This window comes from Ochotona curzoniae, unplaced genomic scaffold, assembly GCF_017591425.1.
Source record: "Ochotona curzoniae isolate NIBS_2020 unplaced genomic scaffold, NIBS_Ocur_1.0 contig_908, whole genome shotgun sequence".
Taxonomy (NCBI): domain Eukaryota; kingdom Metazoa; phylum Chordata; class Mammalia; order Lagomorpha; family Ochotonidae; genus Ochotona; species Ochotona curzoniae.
In genome coordinates, this window is record NW_024466607.1 from 21,234,059 (window position 1) to 21,256,579 (window position 22,521).

General features: G+C 40.6%; 1 protein-coding gene across 1 annotated transcript; it reads right to left on the bottom strand.

Annotated features, from left to right (window-relative positions):
* Positions 1-1,373: 1,373 nt before the first annotated feature.
* ARF4 (ADP ribosylation factor 4) lies at positions 1,374-18,631 on the bottom strand. The gene is made up of 6 exons (XM_040994688.1): positions 18,309-18,631; positions 9,891-9,971; positions 9,246-9,355; positions 6,017-6,088; positions 3,921-4,046; positions 1,374-2,314 (listed from the first exon to the last, which is right to left on the bottom strand). The coding sequence occupies exons 1-6, from the start codon at positions 18,373-18,375 to the stop codon at positions 2,228-2,230; spliced, it is 543 nt and encodes a 180-aa protein (XP_040850622.1). The 5' UTR covers positions 18,376-18,631; the 3' UTR covers positions 1,374-2,227.
* Between the last annotated feature and the right edge of the window lie 3,890 nt (positions 18,632-22,521).

The window sequence follows — 22,521 nt, forward strand, 5'->3', positions numbered from 1 at the left end:
TGTAGCCACTTAGGGAATGAACTAACACATGTCTCTCCTTTTCTCCCTAAATTTGATCTGCCTTTCCAATAAAAACAAGTAAATCGTCACAAAAAAGTGTCAAACTAGTTCAATCACATTGATAATCACCAATTGCTAAATTCCATTTTCTTTTTGCTTTTTGCCATTTTTTCAGGATGCCTGTTTGAATGACAGAGTTAACAGAGAGAAAGAATCTTCCATTCACTAAACAGCCCCATATTCAGACCTGAGCTAATCCAAAGCCAGAAGCCTTGAGCTTCTTCGAAGTTTCCCACATGGATGCTTGAGCCATTCTCGACTGCTTTCCCAGGCCATAACCATGGAGCTGGATCTGAAATGGAGCAGCCAGGATTTGAATCAGCACCCATATGGGATACCAGCACTATAGGTGGAGGCTTAGCCTACTACACTCAGTGCCAGACCCAAGTCAGTGGACTTTTAACAAATGTGCATTTGGTCTTAGAAGCAAATTTCCAGGGGCCAGAATGGTAGGTATAGTAAGCTAATCTTCCACCCGAGGCACCATCATCCCTTATGGGTGCCAGTTCTTAAATAGCTGCTTACTTCTGACTCAGCTCCCTACTGATTGCCTGGTAAGATAGTGGAGGAGAGCCCAAATTCTTGGCCCCGCAACGCATAGAAGAGGTGCAGAAGAAGCTCTTGGCTCCTGGCTTTAGACTAGTTCACCTCTGGCCTCTGCTGATGGAGGATTTCTCTCCATCTCTCTTTCAAATAAAAATAAATTTCTAAATAAATTAAACCCAGTCTATAAGTTTATCTATCTATACAAGCCAATAAGAAGTTTTATAAAATATTATACTATAGACAAAAACTAAGTTACTGTGCTTAAATTGCATCTTTAACAATGTGGTCAGTAGGGTATACCTTTATGCCCTTATGGACAAAAGAACGTCACATGCAGCTCTCTGTGGAAGTTCTCAAATTTATCAAGTTAAAATGACAAACTGTCAACTTGTTCTCTGCAGAAGAGTAGAAACATTAGCAGTCCATGCTTTTTGCCATGTGAACAGCTCTGGAAAAAACGTGGAATATTAGCTGAGAAACAAAAACATACAGATAAACATATATAATTAAGTATATATTTATATTTTATTATACATTTTTCTCCCTTTAGGCCGGACTTTAGAAACTTACATCATCAAATAGCTATCAAAGAAAACTACATCTTTGCTGTTGTTCTCCACTCTATTATATACATAACAACTCATTTCACTTCCAATTTGAACAACTAGTAAACCAACAGGGATTTGCAGTATATAGTTCACACTTTATAAAATATGCAAGGAAACCTACTTTGTCTTCAAGACTCAAAAAGGACACATACACAATGATCTATTTTATCATTTTATTAGGAATAATTCCAAATGGGTTATGAAGAAAACGTATTCATTGAGTTTGATGAATTTTCCAAAAATTCTTACTGAAAGTATGTTCACCAATAAACAATAAAACATCAGCAGAACTATCATATACTGGGCAAAGAGTCAGGCTGATACCAAAAGCAACATGCAACATAAAAAAGATAAAATAGAAAGGAAGACAATCTGCTGAATATCAAAAAACCAGCTCACTATGAACTCTTTGCAACCAGCATAGAACTAAGTATCGATCAAATCCAAACCTTGCCAAGGTACGCTTGGCTGACGGAAGCCAGGAGTCAATAGTGGGGAAAAAATAGTTCCTCAGTGCAAGAGAGCTGAATAGTGTTTTGGGAGCATTTCCCTGGCTGGTACAAGCAGTATTAGAAAATCTTTTTGGCAAGGGATAGAAATAAATACAAATGGAATGCTACATTTTTAACTCAGCAGACTGTTCCAGGAATGATAAAGGTTCAATAAAGTAACAAGGGGTAACTTTAAAACATTATTCATTGTGGGCTCAAGAAACATTCAAAACAGATTTGTTTAAAGGTGTCACAACAGCTATGTCCAGGCATTTAAGTTTAGGGAGTAAAACTAAAAGAGTACACTTTTTTCCCAAGAAAAATCTCTTTAACTCCAAGCATATTGCTAAATAGCAACCTTATACTTGGTAAACAATAATTGGCAACAAAGTAAGTTTAAATGCTGTATTATTCTGCCCAAACCAGTTCCAGATACTGTTTAATAACCAAGATGCAAACTAATTTTGTTGTAACAAGCCTAGACCAACTCTATCAAACATGTCCGTGGTTAGAGTATCCAGCTTAACGTTTGGAAAGTTCATTTGACAGCCAGTCCAGTCCTTCATACAGACCAGTTCCTTGTGTAGCACAAGTGGCTTGAACATACCACTGTGAAGAGAGGACAAAAAATAATTAACAGGAGACTACATAAAACCAGTGTTCAAATTTCCCTAATCAAAAAATTAAACATTTCCCTCCAAATGTCCAAGAACATTACTGAAGTCAATAGTAATCATGAATAGGAAAAAAGGAAAAAAAAAAAGTAAAACCCCAAGAATGTAAATAATGTTAGAAAGTATTATCTCACAAATGATTGTTTCACATTTAATAGTATCTGTAACTATAAAGATCAAATTTTGCTATCCTTAGGAGTTTCTCACGCATCTTGCTCCTCATAAGGCTCTCTCCACGGCTGTAGTTTTTCTATCCACTCATAAGATTTACTATCACTTCATCTGAAGACCTTCCTATTCCACACAAAACTAAGCAGAAGAGGCAATTTTTTAAAAATCAGGGTCTGTTGTTATTTTAGGAACAAACTTTTCAAATATTTTTACCATCTTTAATCATAGTTATTCTAAAATCTTCCGCCTTTTTACATGCAAACACGTTTTACATCTAATAACTGAGCAGAAATAAAAAATTACAAAGTATCAAGGGGAAAAAAAGCTAGAAAACAAATTTATTGGTAAGTCTGAATGTGAAGTCCTACAGGAGGTGGGTTTTCTGCATGTTTTTGCTGAATTGGTCTATTACTTGAAAATGGTAGAAATCCTTTGACCATGTCATTTGCCTTAAACAGAATTTGTCTTTGTACTTTCTGGATTTTTTAAAAAAGATGCTCTGTACATCATAAATATCTCTAAATTTAAAAAAAAATTCTAAAGGCACTGTTTTATCAATTGTTTTTGTCTTAAAAGTTTGCTTTAATGTGGCAAGACCACATGTATACCATGTTGCTAATCACTATCTAAGTATCAGTAGTAACCTGGAAGGCTGGCACAGGGCCTGAATTCATACCTTCACACCAAGCCAAAGGTCAATCATGAGATCCCTCCAAGAGCTTATATTAACAAGCAAACAGGTACTAGCCACTATCATCTCAACTATGTCTACTAAATAAATAGTAAACTTCATGTGAAAAAAAAAAAAAATCACAAAATATTTGGTCTAACTATTTAAAAGACACAAAGTTATTCTTAATAGAAGCTGGTGTTGTGATGTAGCATAGAGCACCAAGTCTGTAACACCAGCATCCCATGTAGGAACCAGTTATGGTCCAGGTTGCTCCACTTTTGATTCAGCTTCCTGCACATGTCTTAGAAAGCAGCACAAGATAGCTCAGGTACTTGGGACCCTACCACCCACATGGGAGACCCAGACAAAGTTCCCGGCTTTGGGCCAGTATAACTCTGGCCATTTCAACCACTTGGGGAGTAAATCAGAGTGTGGGATACCGCTCTCTTTCTCTCTCCGTATCCCTTTCAAATTAATAAATGAACCTTTAAAAAGTAAACAAATGAAATTAAGAGTAACAATATTTAGAGATTTCAATTCTATAATGTTATACCTCTTAATACTAAAGATAAAGTTAACAAAACTCTAATAAAAATATTTAAACTTTGGAACCTTAAGGAATAAATTACCATTTTAAAAATGTAAGATATCAACATTAACACTGACAGGATGTTAGTATCAACCTCCAAATACTTACTGTTCTGTTGCGAAGAGACTGAAGCCCTAGTTTATCTGTCATTTCACTGATGGCCATAGCATTTGGCAAATCCTGCTTGTTTGCAAACAGCAGCAGTACTGCATCCTGAAGCTCATCTTCCTGAAGCTGGGAACAAGTGAAGCTAAGAAATTACCAACTAGCACACTACAATCTAGTCATTGTAACAAACCAGGCTAAATATTGTCCTCCTCTATGTAACTTTTATCCAACATTAGAAATGTTACTAAACATTAGCCAAATTTCTCTACATTAAGTTCAGGTATTGCAAATCCAGAACAATAATCATGACGTCAAGTAAGGTAATACTGCTTTTTAAAGTGTATCACCCTATATGCATTCAATCACCAAGGGCCACAGAATTCAAAAAGGCAAGGAACATGAAGACACTGCAAAAAATTTGCAAACACTTTTGAAAAATCAAATGAAAATTTGTTTTGATGCAAAAGAATTTTGAAACTTATGTATGGTTTTGAAAGCTGATTTTTCTATGTACTTTCTGAAGTCCGCACGTGTGCATTTCTGCACCAAAAATAAACTTTCATCTCAGATGTTTTTATTCAGTTTCTTAAAAGAAATAAAGCAGAAAAAAGCCAACAATCTGATGAGCATCCTGTTTATATAGGTAACTCTAAGAAAACTTTGTTTCCCCAATCTGCACAAAAGGCCTTTGTGAATAAAACACCACTGAATTCCATTTTCCACAGACACTTTGAAAAACTTTTTTTTTTTAAGTACTGATTTATTATAGATTCGCTTTTAAGCCTAAACTAAAACCAAATGTGAGGGCCAAGTGTGTGCTGGGCAGAACCAGGCTGGACTGCAACACCCATTGGTTCCAGTGGAAGACAGGACTGGAAACAAAACCGACCCAGCAATTGCAATCACCAGCTGATTGGGGCGATGGACTGTGCTGGGCCCTGTACTTGCTGGTGCATACAAGAATCTGGCCTGGGAACACCTCAGACAAAGCTTCTTTAGGCATTCCCCCAATCGAACTGCCAGACTCAGATTCCTAACCATGAAAAGGCAGAGGATAAAACAATTTAATCAACTACCCCAGCCATATGTTCGCAGTGAAAAACAGGGAAGAGACTCTAAAATGGACTATGTCAACCAGTGGATTCTGGAGAGATTTCTTCATGCTTGGAATGGCAAGACTGACAGCAATTCAGAACTGTTGAACTATCAAAACCATTTGAGCAAGACCCTCAGAGCATGCCCCTCATTGGGGACCTGGGATGGGTGGAAGACTGGGTGGGGCTTCTCCCTTTACCCCCCCCCTTTACCCTAGATATAGAAAAAAAAATGTGTGGAAATAATAGTCTTACCCACTTTCCTGTAGCCCTTGAACCTTTGTGCCCTAATTAACTATGTAAAGATTGTCAAAAACATAATTTTAAAAATGGGGAAAAAAAAAACAACAAAAAAAACCCCAAAACTAATATTTTACATCTGTGGACCTGGCGCGATGACTTAGTGGCTAAATCCTCACCTTGTGTGTGCCGGGATCCCATATGGGCACCAGTTCATGTCCTGGCTGCTCCACTTCCCATCCAGCTCCCTGCTTGTGGCCTGGGAGAGCAATAGAGGATGGCCCAAAGCCATGGGACCCTGTACATGGGAGACCTCAAAGAAGCTCCTGGTTCCTGGCTTCAGGATGGCTCAGCCCTGGCCATTGTAACTACTCGGGGAATGAACAAGCGGACGGAAGATCTTTGTCTCCTCTTTCTCTGAAATCTGCCTTCCAAATAAAACAAATAAATAAATTTTGCACCTGTAAAATAAGTCACTAGACCAAATCAGGATCCCTTACCAGAAAAACATCATCAAAATCAAGCAGGAAGCATTCTAAAGATCTGTGCCTTCTCAACTTACTGAAGTAGTTGCTCCTGCAGATGTTTCTACAAAAACTCTACGGGTTTTTATGCGCATTTGTAAGAACTCACATGTAATAGCAAGATTCCTCTGACGCTTCATTTGTACAGTGTAACCACGGTTATAACATACCAGCCACAAATAACAATATCAACCACAACATGTATCTTGAAAATGACAAATTTAAAGTATATTCTTACAATTTTCCGCAGCTCTTCTGCTCCTTCCTGGATCCTTTCACGATCGTTGCTATCCACCACAAAAATAAGACCCTAGGAAAAACCATTTATATAAAACCAATTATAACATTTTATATAAAACCATTTATATAAAACCAATTATAACAATTCTAACACTTACATGACACACTAAATAGGAAGCAGTAGCAAAATTATAAAATCATTTTTCTAACCTATAACAGTTAAAAGGGGACACTAAATTTGAAACAGTAGCAAAAAGGTATCAAGGAACAGATATTAGGAAGAAAATATCTCTGCTCAAAAACAAAACAAATGACAACAATATCAAATCCAAAGCTTCCAATACTTAAAAAAAGATTAGTTTTAAAGCTTCTTCAAATCTGAAAAAAATTTATTCCTATCAACTGTCTTTGTAACTGATAACCATCTGTATTCTGCCCACTGCTCCCCAAGTCTTACTCTTAAGCAACCTATCACTTTCTCAATTATACCAGCAAGAATAAATGTAATCTCTTTCCCTCTCCATTTTTACTTCCATAGTCAAATGTAAATTGATATAAATGATAACACAGACCAGATATGGATAAAAGAATCATCCAAAGATACACAGATTCATCAATTTACTGAAAAAATTCACTAATCCATGCAAAGGGCTGCAGGGCAGGATCAGAGGTCGACATGTTTCAGAGTAGTTTTGTATTTTCTTCTGAAAACCCTAACCAATAAAATATATTATAACCATTTGTTATACACTGTAGGCTGTCTTGTGTCATTATTTACTTATATAAGTAACTAAATTACATCCAGAGAGAACAAAGAAAAATGCTATATTACTTTGTTTCTATTTGTCAGTAATACCACAGTATTGGACTCACCAAAATGTATCAGTATTTATTTCAGACTAAAGTCAAGTTCCAAATTCATTTCCTTCAAACCAAACATCCCAACTTTCTATTAAATAAAACAATACCACCATTTCCTCCAGCCTAGTAAAGATGAATCAGAGACATGAAAGGATCCCATATCCCATCAGATACTTGCTAACCTGTCTCTTCCCCTTATCCCCAAAGCCTCTCCTTTTTGGAACCCTCCTTCCAGAAGGGGTAATCCCTCTAAAAGGATCTTTGTCTCGCCTGCCAATATTCTATTTCTATCATTTTAAAATGTAAACAACGCTGTGTGAAATAACAGTACAGATAGAATTATTTTAAGAATGTACTAAGTTAACCTTCTCCTCATGGAGCAGTCTAGAATCAAGAATACCAAAAACTAGGATTCTAAAATTAAGCCCAGTTGCTATGAGGTTATATAAAAAGTCAAATTTTTATTTTAAACAGTGAAATAACCAGAATTATTCAATGAAGGAAGCAGAATTTAACGTAATAAACACTGTACCTTGGACTGTTAATTATAAAAGAGAAAGTTAAATGGACACAATTACTTTCTTTTCATTGTTACATCTAGAATAACATTAGGAATACCAGAGGAGCAAGCTGCCAGCTTAGCTGTAATTAAGTCAAAGTAGCACAAAGCTTTTCCTTCACAGGCACGAGCCCCCTTGGAAGGCGCATTTTTAACTCTACAGTAGTCCAAAGAGGTCAAGAATGAGCCCAATCTCAAGAACTCAAGGTTCTTACAAAGCATTTTGAAACAAATCTAGAGTTAAAGTTAAGCTCATGGATAGGCCCAAAAATGTAACGCAAGCAGGCAGCTGGTCTAGTGGTTACAATGCATACTTCCTGTAATAGAGTGCCTGACTCCAATATCCAACTCCACTTCTGACTCCAGCTTCCTGCTGCTGAACAGTCTCTGCTGCAGCACTGATGGTTCCACTGACTGGGTTCCTCTCACCCTCAAACACTGACTTCTTGGCTCCCAGCTCAGCCCTAGCTGGGGCTGATCACAGGCACTTGGGAAATAATGGGAGCATCTGTCCCTCAAATTTAACTGGATTTAGTTCTTTAAAAAAAAGAATTACAATGAAGTAAAATTCATCTTTTGAAGAGAGAGACCTGCAGTCATTTTTACTACAGTAGTATTCACAATAGCCAGGAAACAGAAATAATGAAAAGATCCACCAACTAATAAACGGATAAAATGTACTTCTATGTAAAATATTATTCAATCATGCAGAAGGATGGAATCATTTGCAACATGGATGTGCGCGTAAGCTAATTAGGATGACAGACTGTGCCAGACCCTGTATTGCCAAGCACACAAAAGAATCAGGTCTGGGACCATCTCAGATAAGGTTTCTTTGGGGATCCCCCCACATTGAAACACTGGGAGTCAGAACTTCAACCATGGAGAAAATTGCAGGTTTCATGGTCCAACCATGGTGTGTTTGTGGCTTAGACAAAACAGTGGACAGCATGGTCAGGTGCACGTGGAAGATATGACAACACATTAGAACCTGCAGAGGACACCTGGTACCAGAACAGATGATGGAGGACAGAACAAATTGACCAACTACCCCAACGAAGTGGCAGTGAAAATCTAGGCAAACGGCGACTCTAAGGTGGACTATGTCAGCCAGTGGATTCTGGAGAGATTTCACCATGCTTGAAGTGGTGAGATCATCAGCAATTCAGAACTGTTGAACTATCAAAACCACTTGAGCAGTGCCCTCAGAGCAGGCCCTGGGCCACTTGGGAAGCTGGGTGTGGCTTCTCCCTTTATCTTGCCTCTTTGTACAGATACAAGAAGGAAAGAAGAGAGCATGGAAACTGGTCTTACCAACTTTCCTCTATCCTTTGTGCCCTAATCAACTATGTAAATATCAAACACACACACAAAATTTCCATAGTTTCTGAAGATCCACCACATAGATGAATTACAGAGTTTTGTACCAAAATAAGATTTTTCTTTAAATTCTATTTCCACAAATTTATTAAAGTGTGGCTGCTTGGGAAGTGAATCAAAACACGGAAGATCTTCCTCTCTGTCTCTCCTCCTCTCTGTATATCTGCCTTTCCAATAAAAATAAAATAAAAAGAATGAAACCAAAGGATTACTGATGAGGCAACACGCACTACTTCAAAAATATATGGTGAGTATGTCATTTTTCTACCCCACGTAACTTAGCTTTCAAAATCATGTGTGGGAATCTATTAAAGAATATGAAGGTTAACCATATAACAAACATCATCATCCAAGTAAATAGTAATTTAATCTAAACTTCAGAGCATGAATCCCATAAAATTACAATAATTTGTACAGTATTTCTCACCTGGGTATTCTGGAAGTAATGCCTCCAGAGAGGCCTAATTTTATCTTGACCACCAACATCCCATACAGTGAAACAAATGTTCTTATATTCTACTGTTTCCACATTAAAACCTGTAACAAAAATAAAAATGACTACTGTGCATATTAAAGCATCTTAAGGAAAAAAAATCCCTTTATTGAAGAAGTCTGTCTATATAGAATACTTTTTATTAAAATCCTACTAAGACAGGGCCCGGCACTGTGGCCTAGTGGCTAAAGTCCTCACCTTGAATGTGCCAGGATCCCATATGGGTGCCGGTTCTAATTCCAGTAGCCCCACTTCCCATCCAGCTCCCTGCTTGTGGCCTGGGATGCAGTCAGGACAGCCCAAGATTTTGGGACCCTGCACCCACATGGAGACTTAGAAATTCCTGGCTCCTAGCTTCGGAACGGTGCAGCACCAGCCGTTGTGGTCATTTAGGGAGTGAATCATTGGACGGAAGATCTTCCTCTCTGTCTCTCCTCCTCTGTATATTTGACTTTGTAATGAAAACAAATCTTTTAAAAAAAATCCTACTAAGACAATAAAAAAGCTTAATAAGACTTCTATTTCTCTTTAGTATGTATCATCATGACATAAATTAGCGTCATCTGTAAACTTTCTTACCAATGGTAGGGATGGTGGTGACTATCTCTCCTAACTTCAGTTTATACAGAATGGTCGTCTTGCCAGCAGCATCCAATCCAACTAGAAGAGACATTATAGAGTTAAATGTGGACAAAAAACAAAGAAATACTTTTACAAGTTTAAAGTCTACTCACAAGACCAAATATAAGTCACAAGTGAAACTACTCCATTTCTAACTTACACAGGCAACATTTTTCTACATTTCTCTCCATTTTACTTTCTACTTCTAGAGACATGGTATAGTTGTAAAAAAAGAAAAGAGAGGGAGATTGAGGATCTCTGGTACCTTTAAATAGGTCGTGTTAGGGTCAAAAAAACTAGCCATAAAACAAAGGGACTAGATCAGACAACATAAAAAGTACCATCAGTTCTAAAGACCCAAATTAGAATTAAATAAGAACAGATTAAAACGTGTGACTAACAATTATTGGGTGAGGGAGGAAGCACAGTGGCATTAACAAGCTAAATTTCCGCAACAGTGCCAGCATCCCATAAGGGCACCAGTTTGCGTCCCAGCTGTTCAACGTCTGGTTCAGCTCCCTGTTAATGCACCTGTTAAAGCAACGGGATTGGGATGGCCCAATGCCCTGAACCCAAGCCACCCAAAAAAAGCTCCTGGCTTCTGCATGGCTCAGCCTCAGTCACTGCAACCATTTGGGGGAGTGAACCAGCCAATTTTTGCTTGCAGTAACTCTTTCAAATAAGTACATCTTTTTTAAAAATCATCTTAAGATTTATAAACTAATTTCCCTTTATTTATAGGGCAAATTTGGGGGAAAAGACTTTGAGACTGTGGGAAATTCACATGGCTATGCCTTAGGCCCCTTATATTAGTAAGGACTATGAAGCCAATTTTACTCTTACCTAAAGCCATTTCAGCACCAAATGTACAAAAGTACACACCTAAATCTCATTACATTGTGTGTAAAACAGTTCTAACATATTCATCTCAGTTATAAATGATGTCTAAACTCTTAAAAACCAGTTCATTTGAGGTAGAAGGACAAAAAGGGAAGAATATCCTTGTTGGGGGAAGGGGGAATTTTTAAAAATTCATTAATATTTGAAAGGCAGATTTTACAAAGAGGAGAAATAAGGAGAAAGATCTTCCACCTGCTGGCTTACTCCCCAGTGGCCATAGCAGCCAGAGTTAAGCTGATCCAAAGTCAGGAACCAGGAGATGTTCTAGGTCTCTCACGTACACGCAGGAGCCCAGCAGTAGAGCATAGCCTAGTGTTGGACACCTGCCCCTCACGCAGGAAACAGTTTGAGCTATGGGCTCCAGCTATTTGGGCCGAAATCCAGCAGACAGAAGAATCTCGGTCTTTCCCTGTCACTCTGCCTTTTAATAAATACTTTAAAAAAAAAAAAAGTAATAAAAAAGAGGGAAGCCACTGGCACAGTATCCTTGTGGAGCCAGGATCCCATATGGGCGCCATTTCTAATCCCAGCGGCCCCACTTCCCATTCAGCTCCCTGCTTATAGCCTTGGAAAGCAGTTGAGGACAGCCCAAAGCCTTGGGACCCTTCACCCATGTGGGAAGCCCGGAAAAGGCTCCAGGCTTCTGCCTTCAGATTAGCTCAGCTCCAGCTGTTGCTGTCGCAAACACTGGAGAGTAGACCAAGAGACGGAGGATCTTCCTCTCTGTTTCTCCTCCTTTCTGTGTATATGCCTTTCCAATAAAAATACAATAAATCTTTAAAAAAAAAAAAAAAAAGGAAAAACTATCTAGATTTTAATACAATACTCACTGATTAAATTTCCTAACTTTTGGAAGATGACTATTTGAGGGCCTTAAACATTTTACATATTCATTTTTAGGTCTTTTTATAAAAAGGAAGTGTTTACAATGCCACCGGAAGCTCTTTTAAACAGTCACAAATATTTTAAGTAAAAAGAACAAAACAAGAGTTTAATGATAAAGAGAAGGTATCTTTTGCAGTTATACCTGAAAGAACAGCCAAGCATAAAAATCAAACCAAAAGCGAAAAAAAAAAAAAATGGGGTGTGGTATTTGACATAATGATAAAACATCATTAGGGTCTGACTGGCTTCCTGCTAACACACACTGTGTGGAGGCAGCAGCTGATGGCAGGCAGCTGGATGTCTGACACGCACCTACACAGAAGCTAACCAAGCTCTCCCTACCAAGCATTTCCAGCAAATTCAGAGATTTCCCTTTCTGGGTCTGTTTCTGCTTGTCACATAAAATCATCTTGTTACAAACTGTCTCAACCATAAGCTTTAAGAGCACAAACTGTATGTACATCATTTAAACTCATTCTATGGCGCAGGTGCTGTGGTGTAGTGGGTAAAGCCACCACCTGCAATGCTGGCTGGCATCTCATTTTTGCCCCTGATTCAGATACTGACTGTTCCACTTTGAATTCAGCTCCCTGCTAATGGTCTGGAAAAGCAGCAGAAATGGCCCATGCTTGGGTCCCATTCTCCATGTGGGAGGCCCGGATGAAGCTCTTGGATCCTGACTTCAGCCTGGCAAATGCTGCCATATGGGAAATGAATCAGTGGATGGAAGATTCTCTCCCTTTTTCAAATAAATAAATCTTTTTTTTTTTTTTAAGATTAATTGCATGTTTCTTTACTCAAAAGACACAGCTGGGGTCTGGAGCAGTAGTCTAGTGGCTAAAGTCCTCGTCATATAGGCACCAGTTTGTGTCCCAGCTACCACACTTCCCATCCAGCTCCCTGCTTGTGGCTTGGGAAAGCATGGAGGACAGCCCAAAGCCTTGGTACCCCGTACCCACACAGGAGACCTGAAAGAGGTTCCTGGCTTCAGATCTGCTCCGCTCCGGCCGTTGAGGCCACTTGGGATGTGAACTGGTAGATGGAAGATCTTTCTGTCTCTCCTCTCTGTAAACCTCCCTTTCCAATAAAAATAAATCAATCTCACAAAAAAAAAAAAAAAGACACAGCTGTTACTAACACTTCAGTGCCACTTTAGTCATTTAAGTATTTATTTCCTTAATGTTGCAATATTTGGCAATGAGATTTTTTTCCACAAAATGAAACTTCAACCAATTTTCAGTTAGCTGAGATAAAACTAATCTGTACAGCCCAGCAATGCTCCCCTCCTCACGGCCTCATAAACAAGTGACTGCAAAGGTACACTAGAATCATTACTCATTTCTCTCAGACCTGAACCTAACCAAAGTACTAACACAGCAAGCAAAACTACTCCAAAATCCAGACCAATCATTTCTCTTCATGTTTTCCTTCACCTTCCAAATTTCCTGCAAGATTTAAAGACACCATACTAGTAATTTTAAAAATAATTTAAAACTGGGTGTTTATTGTGTTCCAAGCATAATATTCAATTGATCCCATACAGTTTTGTAATTTAACTTTTATAATAATCTTTCATTTTTAAGATGAGGGCATCTGAGGTTAGGGAATGTTCCCAAAAATCAAAGAAGTACAATAGGTATTCAGAGACCTAGGTTTTCACAAAACAAAACCCTTATGTATAATTCATAGGGCTATAAAATTATATGTATACTTTGGAAACAAGTATGCCAATTCTTCAAAATGTTAAACACAGTAACGAGCCTAAAAGTTAAAAAAATATATATATATATCCATCAATTGAAGAAATATAAACAAAATGTAGCATTCAACCAATACAAAGAAAATAATACTTGGCAAAAAAAAAAAAAGAAGTTACATAAATATTCTGTAATACGAATTTTGAAGTCATGGAAAGTAAAAAAGCCAGATATGGGACCAGCATGTTGGCTCAACTGGCTAATCCTCCACCTCCCAGCACAGCATCTCATGTAAGTGCCAACTGCAGCCATGGTTGTCTGCTTCCCATCCAGTTCCTGCTTGTGGCCTGGGAAAGCAGCGGAGGACAGTCCATCTGTGTGGGAAATCCAGAAGAAGCTCCTGGCTTCTGGTTTTGCATTGGCTCAGCTCTGGCCACTGCAGTCATTTGGGGAATGAACCACAGAACGTAAGATCTTTTTCTATGTCTCTCCTCTCTGTAAATCTGCCTTTCTAATAGCAACAACAACAAAAAATACTCTTTTAAAAACCCAGATATACGATATTCCATTATATGAAATGTTAACAAATAGAAATAGATGACAGATGCCAGAAGATGGGGACAGAATTCGAGTAACTGCTAAAGGACACAGGTTGTTTTAGGTGATGAAGAAAGTAATTTGGAATTACAGTGGTGATGGCCACAGAAGTTCGTGAATATTCTAATAAAAAGTACTGAACTATACACTAGAAATGGGTACATTTTATGGTACATAAAATTGCCATTTAAAAAAAAAAAAAGAAAAAGAAAAAAACCCCTGGTTCTGATGCCAAATTTGTCAGATAGTATTTACACATTGTATCCTGCCTTTGGGTTTTTATAGCAGACATACTGTATCTTAAAATTTATCTGCCTTTTCAGAGCTGTGATCATCCAAGCTGAACCTGAGGCTACTAGGTACACAGAAAAACAGTAAACTGGCTCTGCTTCTATCCAACACATCAGGAACATCTGCACTTCCACTAATGAATCCACCAGCAACAAATCATCAATGTCTCACACAGTCATATTAACACTGCAAGCAAGTGCTCTTGAGGCAAGTACTCGTCAACTTCAATCAGCACGAAACCAGATGCCTGGTTTTCTGATGCTTCCCAAGTCACACGGCTGTATCAGAAGGGCCCTCCTTTGGAAAACACTAGCAGTTAAATTTGCAACCAATGAGAACACGCTTACACTATTCTACTTCAAAAACTACGTATCATAACTATCATTTCAGATGTTTTTCAAAAACTTCTTAAAAGGGTGAAAGTGAATTATAGGTAATTATAATTTCATGTGTTTTCTGAATTTAATAAAAATGACATTTTTAGAATCAGAAAAATTTTAAAATAAACAAAGTATGCTAAAAAAAAAAAAAAGCACAAAGCCCTAGTCGTCCAGTTGAAATCTCACTCAAAATATTGATAACATGGCCCGGCACGGTGGCGCAGTGGTTAAGGTCCTCGCCTTGCACGCCCAGGATCCCATATGGGCACCGGTTCTAATCCCAACAGCCCCACTTGCCATCCAGCTCCCTGTCTGTGGCCTGGGAAAGCAGTCAAGGACGGCCCAAAGCTTTGGGACCCTGCACCAGCGTGGGAGACCCAGAAGAGGTTACTGGCTTCGGATCAGCATAGCATCGACCGTTGCGCTCACTTGGGGAGTGAATCATCGGATGGAAGATCTTCCTCTCTGTCTCTCCTCTCTGTATATCTGCCTTTCCAATAAACAAATAAAATAAATCTTAAAAAAAAATATTGATAACATTTCTCAAACTGACAAGCATGGGACCCTAACTCCTGAACAACTCTGGTGTCCCCCCCAAAACAGTGAGAAACAAAATAGATTTAATATTGACAAATTTTTACAAAGCCATACTTTCAGCTTTTCCACAAACAAGACTTCAGAAGTTCAAAACAAAGAGATTGGAACTGGTAATTTCTGGCCTAGTAAGTTGGCTCAACTGGCTGGTCCTTCACTTCTGGGCACTGAGATCCCATATGGGCACTGGTTCGTGATTTGGTTGCTCCTCTTCCCATCCAGCTCCCTGTTAGTGACCTGGAAAAGCAACGAGGATGGCCCAAAGCCTTGGGACCCTGCACCTGTGTAGGGGACCCAAAAGAAGCTCCTGGCTCTTGGCTTTGGATCAACTCAGCTCAGCTTGGACTGTTGCAGCCATTTGGAGAGTGAATCAGAGGATGGAGGATCTGTCTGTCTCTCCTTCTCTCTGAAAATCTGCCTTTCCAATAAAAATAAGTCTTTAAGAATAAATAAGTCTTAGAGAAAGTATGGGTAATTTTTTTGCAGAATAATTTAGTATTTTTAAACATAAATACAACTTAGGGTTTTGTTTATGAAAATTACACCTTCTCAGATACTAAGACATAGAGATCTGCCAATGCTGAAGCCATACAGTGTTCCAACTCTGGTTACAGGAGAAATTTAAGGTGGAAACTGGCTGTCCTTGAATTGAAACTCAGTATCATTCATATGAGCTACTATCCCTTGTATCAACCAAAACTTCAAATGAGGTTGAAATTGAAACTGAAATTGTCTTGTATTTTTACTTTTAAATTACAGTTAAAAATCAGTCTTCAAATACCTTTAAAACTGAATTTTGGGAATAACAGCAGTATAGAAATTAAGCTTAAAACTTCTCCACAGTGCTTTCACAAATCAATTATTAGCTAACATCTGCCTCTTTATTTTAAAATGGTAAAGTATGAAAAAGTCACTGAGCATGATTTTTACCTAAGCTTTATAAAGGGAAAAAAAAAAACTCACAAATTCTGTAAGACATTATTCACTGATCATTCCAACACCTAGATGGGGTAGATACCTTAAAAGTGTTCATTCTATGAATGATTTCTGCTGCTAATCATTCATAGGGTCAGAAAGAAAAATCTGGAAATGAGCAAGCTCCCAGATCATTATTCTCCCTGTTGGTGCTCATATCCTTCACCTGTTTATATGTACTTTAATGAGTTACGTCCACAGTGGACCCTCCAAAAAACACTGATCATCAAAAAAATTAAATTGTAAAACAAGAGCTAAACCTGAGTAGCAAAACATCTGACATAAATTGAATAATCCCAGACCATGGCTTCCATCTCTGTACAAATGCGGAAAACTCTAAATGTTTCTGTTTTCTTCCAGTGATTCTTTTTTTTGGGGGGTGTGGATTAGGATAACTCTCCTCAGTAAGTAGAAGGGGGTGCTTACAGGGGAGCTGCCTTGCTTCCCCACCGCAGCACCCCAGTCACAGTCTCCTAAATAGAGACCGATCAGCAGCACCTCTCAGAAACAACTGCGTCCTGGTTATTATTCTAAGGAACTGGTTGGAAATTTCTCACAGTCCAAAGTCCTTCCGGCGCCTTCAGGTCCTTCTCCAGACTGCCACTTTCCAGCCACTTAAAGCTCACTTTAGTATGCCTTTCTAAAAATAATCCACGTCTTCTTCACAAAGACCATCTTTGAAACTTTGAAAACCGTCTTACCCCAGTGAATGATCAAGAAAACTTGTCTACGAACTGGAAACAAGCTGAACGCACAGGCTCACGGGAAAGTGAAACAACCAAACGGATACACACTTACTTTTCAGATATCTGGAAACGTCACATTTTGCTTCTAAAACTTTCCGTTTGGTGGAAGAGCTCTAAAATATCACGACCTCCACCGTCTCTCTCAGTTAATGAACTGACACCGTGTCTTTTAAAAAACAAATCCGATTTTATTCCACGGTTGAAATTCACTAGCAGAACCAACAAGGTTCAATGTTCAAAGCTAGAGGGGCTCCTCCGAGCATTCCGGGGGGCTCGGAGCTCGGTTGTGATGCACGCTGCTGCTCACAGTACTGGGACTGGGTGGGGGGGTTCGTCTATATCACCCAATTGACAGTCCTTCCTCAAGGCTGGGCAAGGAAGGACGCCTGAAAAGCAGCTTTCAAATTCTATTTCGAAAGGAATTTCCAAACAAAAACTTTGTAGCTATCATTCAACATGCCTACTCTACAATAGCCGAAAAAATATCAAGCTTGAAAAAAAGGGGAGGGGAGTCGGGGGAGTCCTTTCTGCATAAAACCTTAGGCCGGCTAGATAAAAACGAGTTGGAAATCCAAAAACAACAAGTCAAATACATTAAAGTTCTAGTAACCAAAAGAAACATACAGAATAAAGCGAGTCTACATGAAACGAGTTTATTAATAAGAATACGTGGATTCCGAGGCGAGGCAAAGTTAGCCCAGTGAGTGCTGGGGAAAAGCCGGGTGCTGCCCGGCCGGCGCCCAGGGCCTGGTCACTTCCTGCCCCGGGTGGCTCCGGGCTCACACACCGGCAGGGTGTGCAATGTGCACACGAAGCGGAAAGCAGCAGGCAGGCTGCGGTCGCTAGCCGCCCTCCCGGCCGTGACCCACACCCGGGGCCCACTGCACCCTCACAAAGGACCTCACCTGTGCTCGCTTCCCAGGGTTCGGCACCCCCACCCCACCCCACCCCACCCCCCTGCTCCACCCCGCCCCCCAAGTCTCCGCCCAATCTTGTCCGGCATTCAAAGAAAGCCAAGCCCAGAAAGAGGAAACCTTGCCCAGGCCCTGTCCCCGGTCTCCTCGGGCGACAGATCCCGAGGAGGCGACCGCTAACTCTACGCTTCCATTGTTCCCCACTCCCCCCTTTCCACCATTCTTTCCGACCCTGGACCCGCCTCCCCTCCCCCACCACGGCCGGTGGAGAGGGTGGGAGGAAGAAAAAACAAACAAAATAACAAACAAAGCGAGCGAGACAACCCAGCCTCCCTCCGGCCCCGAACCCCGACACCCACCAGGCCCTGGCCTCCGCCCGCGGCCCTGCCTCGCTCACCCATCAAAATGCGCATCTGCTTCTTGCCGAAGAGGCGGGAGAAGAGAGAGGAGATGGTGAGGCCCATGGCGGCAGGGGCACTTGCTCTGGGCAGAAGCAGAAGGGGTTCGGGGAGAGTCCCTGGAGCCTTTCTTTTCACCCTCCTGGCCAAGTGAACCAGAAAGGACAAGAAAAAGAGTCGAGGAAGAAAAAGAGAGGGCGGCAGGGACGGCTCGCAGGCCGGCGTGTCTGTCGGACGGAGCTCCGGAACGGACACCGGCGGGGGAAGGACCTGCTAGGCGACTGGCGCGACAGCTCCGGCTCCGGGCTCTAAGTCTTGGGCTGTGCCACGTCACGCGGCGGCCGCGGCGGCTCCGGCAGCAGCCCGGCCCCTCCAACGCGGACAAAATCGCGTCACCGCCGCCCCATCCCCCTGCGCTTCCGGTTGCTGCCAGAGCCACTGCGCCTGCGCACGCCAGGGATTGGCCCACTTTCACTGACGTGCTTCTCTCGCCGCCGCCGCCTCCGGGACGTGGCTCCAGGAGTCGGGCGAGGCTGCCAGGCGCATGCGCACTAGGAGGAGATCGCTGAGGGCCCACAATGCCTCGCTCTGTCCCTGCCAATCGGGCTTTAGGGGAGACGCTCCCACCCGGATGAATGCTTCGTCTGGGGCGGTAGTCCCGCTTCCGGGAAGGCGAGTTGTGTATTATGGGTTAAGAATGGACCTTCCTTCTCGCCTGTGATCCTACTGTTCTAGAGCGCTCTGTACGTTGGAGAGTCCCACACAAATGGACAACGATCGATTCGTAGACGCGACCAGAAGTTTGTCTCGAGTGGAGGCCCTGCCTTCCCGAGAAAGAAGGGATTAAAAGCCGACGTGCGGGCGGAGAGTTGGTGGCAGCCTAGTAGGGCCGCGGAGGCGAGACTATTCGACCTCCAGCCCAGGCCTTGAGGACCCCGATTGTATGTCAAGACCGCCCCAAGACATTGCCGCTGGCTACGGCATTTTAATTGTATCAGAGCGACTATTTCCTGTATCTTTCCTAGAACAAATGGGAAAATAGCGTCCTCGCTTTGAGATGATTTCTAAGCTTACTGTTTTTCTGGTTACAAGAGATCTTTTTTCAAGCATGTTTTAGGAAGGATTCCCAACTTCTCCCTAAATGTCAGTATCCCCCATCCACTGCAGGCTAGTGTCTCCATCCTCCTCTATTTCAGAGCTGTTTGCAAGATATTTTCCCTTGGAAAATCCCTCCTAAGGCGTTCACAGTTAGTTGTTACCGTTGACCATGCCCTTCCCCCTTGTAGGAAGCACCTGGAAGGCTGAAAACAAGTCCATTTTTATTACCTATTGTATTTCTTGGGCTTGGCACGCCATGTAAGTGCAGCTGAGTGGTAAAGGGGATGGTTGGATGAAATGAAACGCCTGTTCTGTGGGCTACTTCTAGGAACTGTTAAAGGGGACACAGTATTCTGCTTAGATCTCCAAGATTCACAGGATGGAAAAAAGCCAAATAGGGTTGTGAAGTGTTATAAACAGATTTTTTTGTGTGTAAGTGTAAATGCAGAATTAAAGTACAATGCACTTAAAGAAGGGGGTAGTTAGTTTATGTGATTAATCTGTGCAGGGGGACAAGGGGACCCATAAGAGTGAGGGGACTTTATTTGGGGCTGATGGTCAAAATACAGCGAATGCTTACTTTAAAAAGTTCTCATTACTGAGCTGTCATTTACTGCAATAAAATTCAAGTATACGTTGGATATTGCCAAGTGTATGCAGTAGCACAGCCACCATTATAATCACCGCAACTATTTTATTACCCCAAAAATTTCCGCATTCTCCCTTGACCTCATCCTCTAACCTCGTGTCCATGCCCAGCTAACCACTGGTCTGCTATCACTGGAGTTTTCCCTTTCCAAAAAAATTTTTTTTATTTATTTTTATTGGAAAGGCAAATTTTACAGAGGTTAGAGACAGGAAGATCTTCATCCACTGGTTCACTCCTCAAATGGCTGCATTGGCTAGAGCTGAGCTAATCTGAAGCCAGGAGCCAGGAACTTCTGTGGATCTCTGATGTGGGTGCATGCCTCAAGGACTTGAGCCATCCTCTTATCCTTTCCCAGGCTGTAGGCAGGGAGCTGGATGGAAAGTTGAGCAGCCAGGACACAGTAGCACCCTTATGGGATGCCACACTTGCAGGTGGAGAATTTAGCCAGTCGAATCGATGCACCAGCACCCCCATCCAAAATTTCATATACATGAGTCAGTCACACACACACACACACACACACACACACACATATAATCTGTGTGTATATGTAGTCTTTTGTTTATGTCCTTCCTCTAGCATACTGATTTTGAGATCCATATTGCACGTGTAAGTAGTTTTTTAATAGTTATTAGTCCCTTGTATGGAATATACTACTATTTGTTTATCAGCCATCAATAAAAAGAATTTGGCTTGTCTTAAGTTTTAAGTTATTGTGAATAAAGCTGCATTGAACATCTGAGTACACATTTTTATACCTATCAATTTTATAAATTTATTCATGCATCACTTAAGTAATTTATAAAAATTATATCTTCAAGTTTGGTGAATGAACTGCCCACTGTTTGAAATATTCTTCCAGATTTTCTGCTCTGAAATACCACTGTCTGTATAAGTACTAATGAGACTTTATAATAGTAAGCCATTTCTTTGTATATTTAACATAAAGTGCACATGTTAAAATAGCAGTACCTGAAGACTTCATTCATGCATTCATCTTGTGCATGTGAGATGACTTATTTAACTGATCTATCAAACTGTAAAATGTGTACACTTTGATAATATTAAGAAAAATTTCCCTCAAGTTTTATTGGTTGTACTTATAAGATGTCCAGTGTTCACTATAGCATTATATGTAACAGAAGAAAACATGAAAATATTGATTTTTTTAAAAAAAATTTAAAAATTAAAATTGTTATTTCTTTCCCTCATTAACTAATACTCCAGAGACTCCAATGTTGGATTTGCAGTGAATTCACAACAATGATAAATTAAGACTAAATAGACCTCTCTAGGTTCAAGATTTTGTTTTAAAGATTTATTTATTATATTGGAAAGGCAGATGTACAGAGAGGAGGAGAGACAGACAGGAAGATCTTCCATTCGATGATTCACTCCCCAAGTGGACACAACGGCCAGTCTGAGCTGAAGCCAGGAGCCAGGAACTTCCTCCAGGTCTCCCTCGCAGATGCAGGGTCCCAAGGCTTTGAGCTGTCCTCCACTGCTTCCCCAGGCCACAGGCAAGGAGCTGGATGGGAAGTGGAGCTTCTAGGATTAGAACCAGCATCCATATGGGATCCCAGTGCGTTCAAGACGAGGGCCTTAACTATTACGCTATCACGCCAGGCCCTAGGTTCAAGATTTAATTTATCTTCTGATTTGATTTGTTGCTACTGCTGTCCTAAGCAGTTTTATAGTTGTTTATTCCAACTGGTGCATTTTTGCAGAAAAGGGTTGAATTAGAAACACCTGCAAAGTTCCAAAGAGTGAGCTACTTTGTATAGCTGAAGGCTTGCTGGAAAAGCCTTGTTAATAGAAATATCCTTCAGAGATGGTCATTTATCAGCAATGGCCCTGCTGTATCAAAAGCAAAACCTCTAGCTGAAGTAGATGACAGGGTAAAACCATTATTTGCTTGCTTGTTTGTTTATTACAAATTTATTGCTAATGGATAGGCATACTTATAGAAAGAAGGAGAGACAAAATCTTCCATCCGCTGGTTCACTCCCCAAATGCCCACAATGGTTGAAACTGAGCTGATCCAAAGCCATGAGCTCCTTCTGGGTCTCCCAAATGGGTGCAGGGTTCCAAGGCATAGCCCCATCCTCAACTGCTTTCCCATGTCACAAGCGGGGAGCTGGATGGGAAGTGAAGCAGCTGGGACATGAGCCAGTGCCCATTTGGGATCATGGCAGTCGTAAGGTGAAGATGTAGCCATACAGCCATTGCATTGGGCCGGAAAAGCCATTTCATGGTCAAAGATGATTTTGCTCTTCTGGGTCCCCTGCCCTACTTCCACATACTCTAGATGAAACAACTGTAATTAGTAATGTATGTAACACCGAGGAAATTTGAAGGGAAAATTAAACTGTTTTTTTCTTTTTTTTGCCCTCGGGCTTTTAAACTCTAAGCAATTGACTATAAATGTCTGTTAATTTCTGATGTAAAGAAAAATGTCTCTTAAT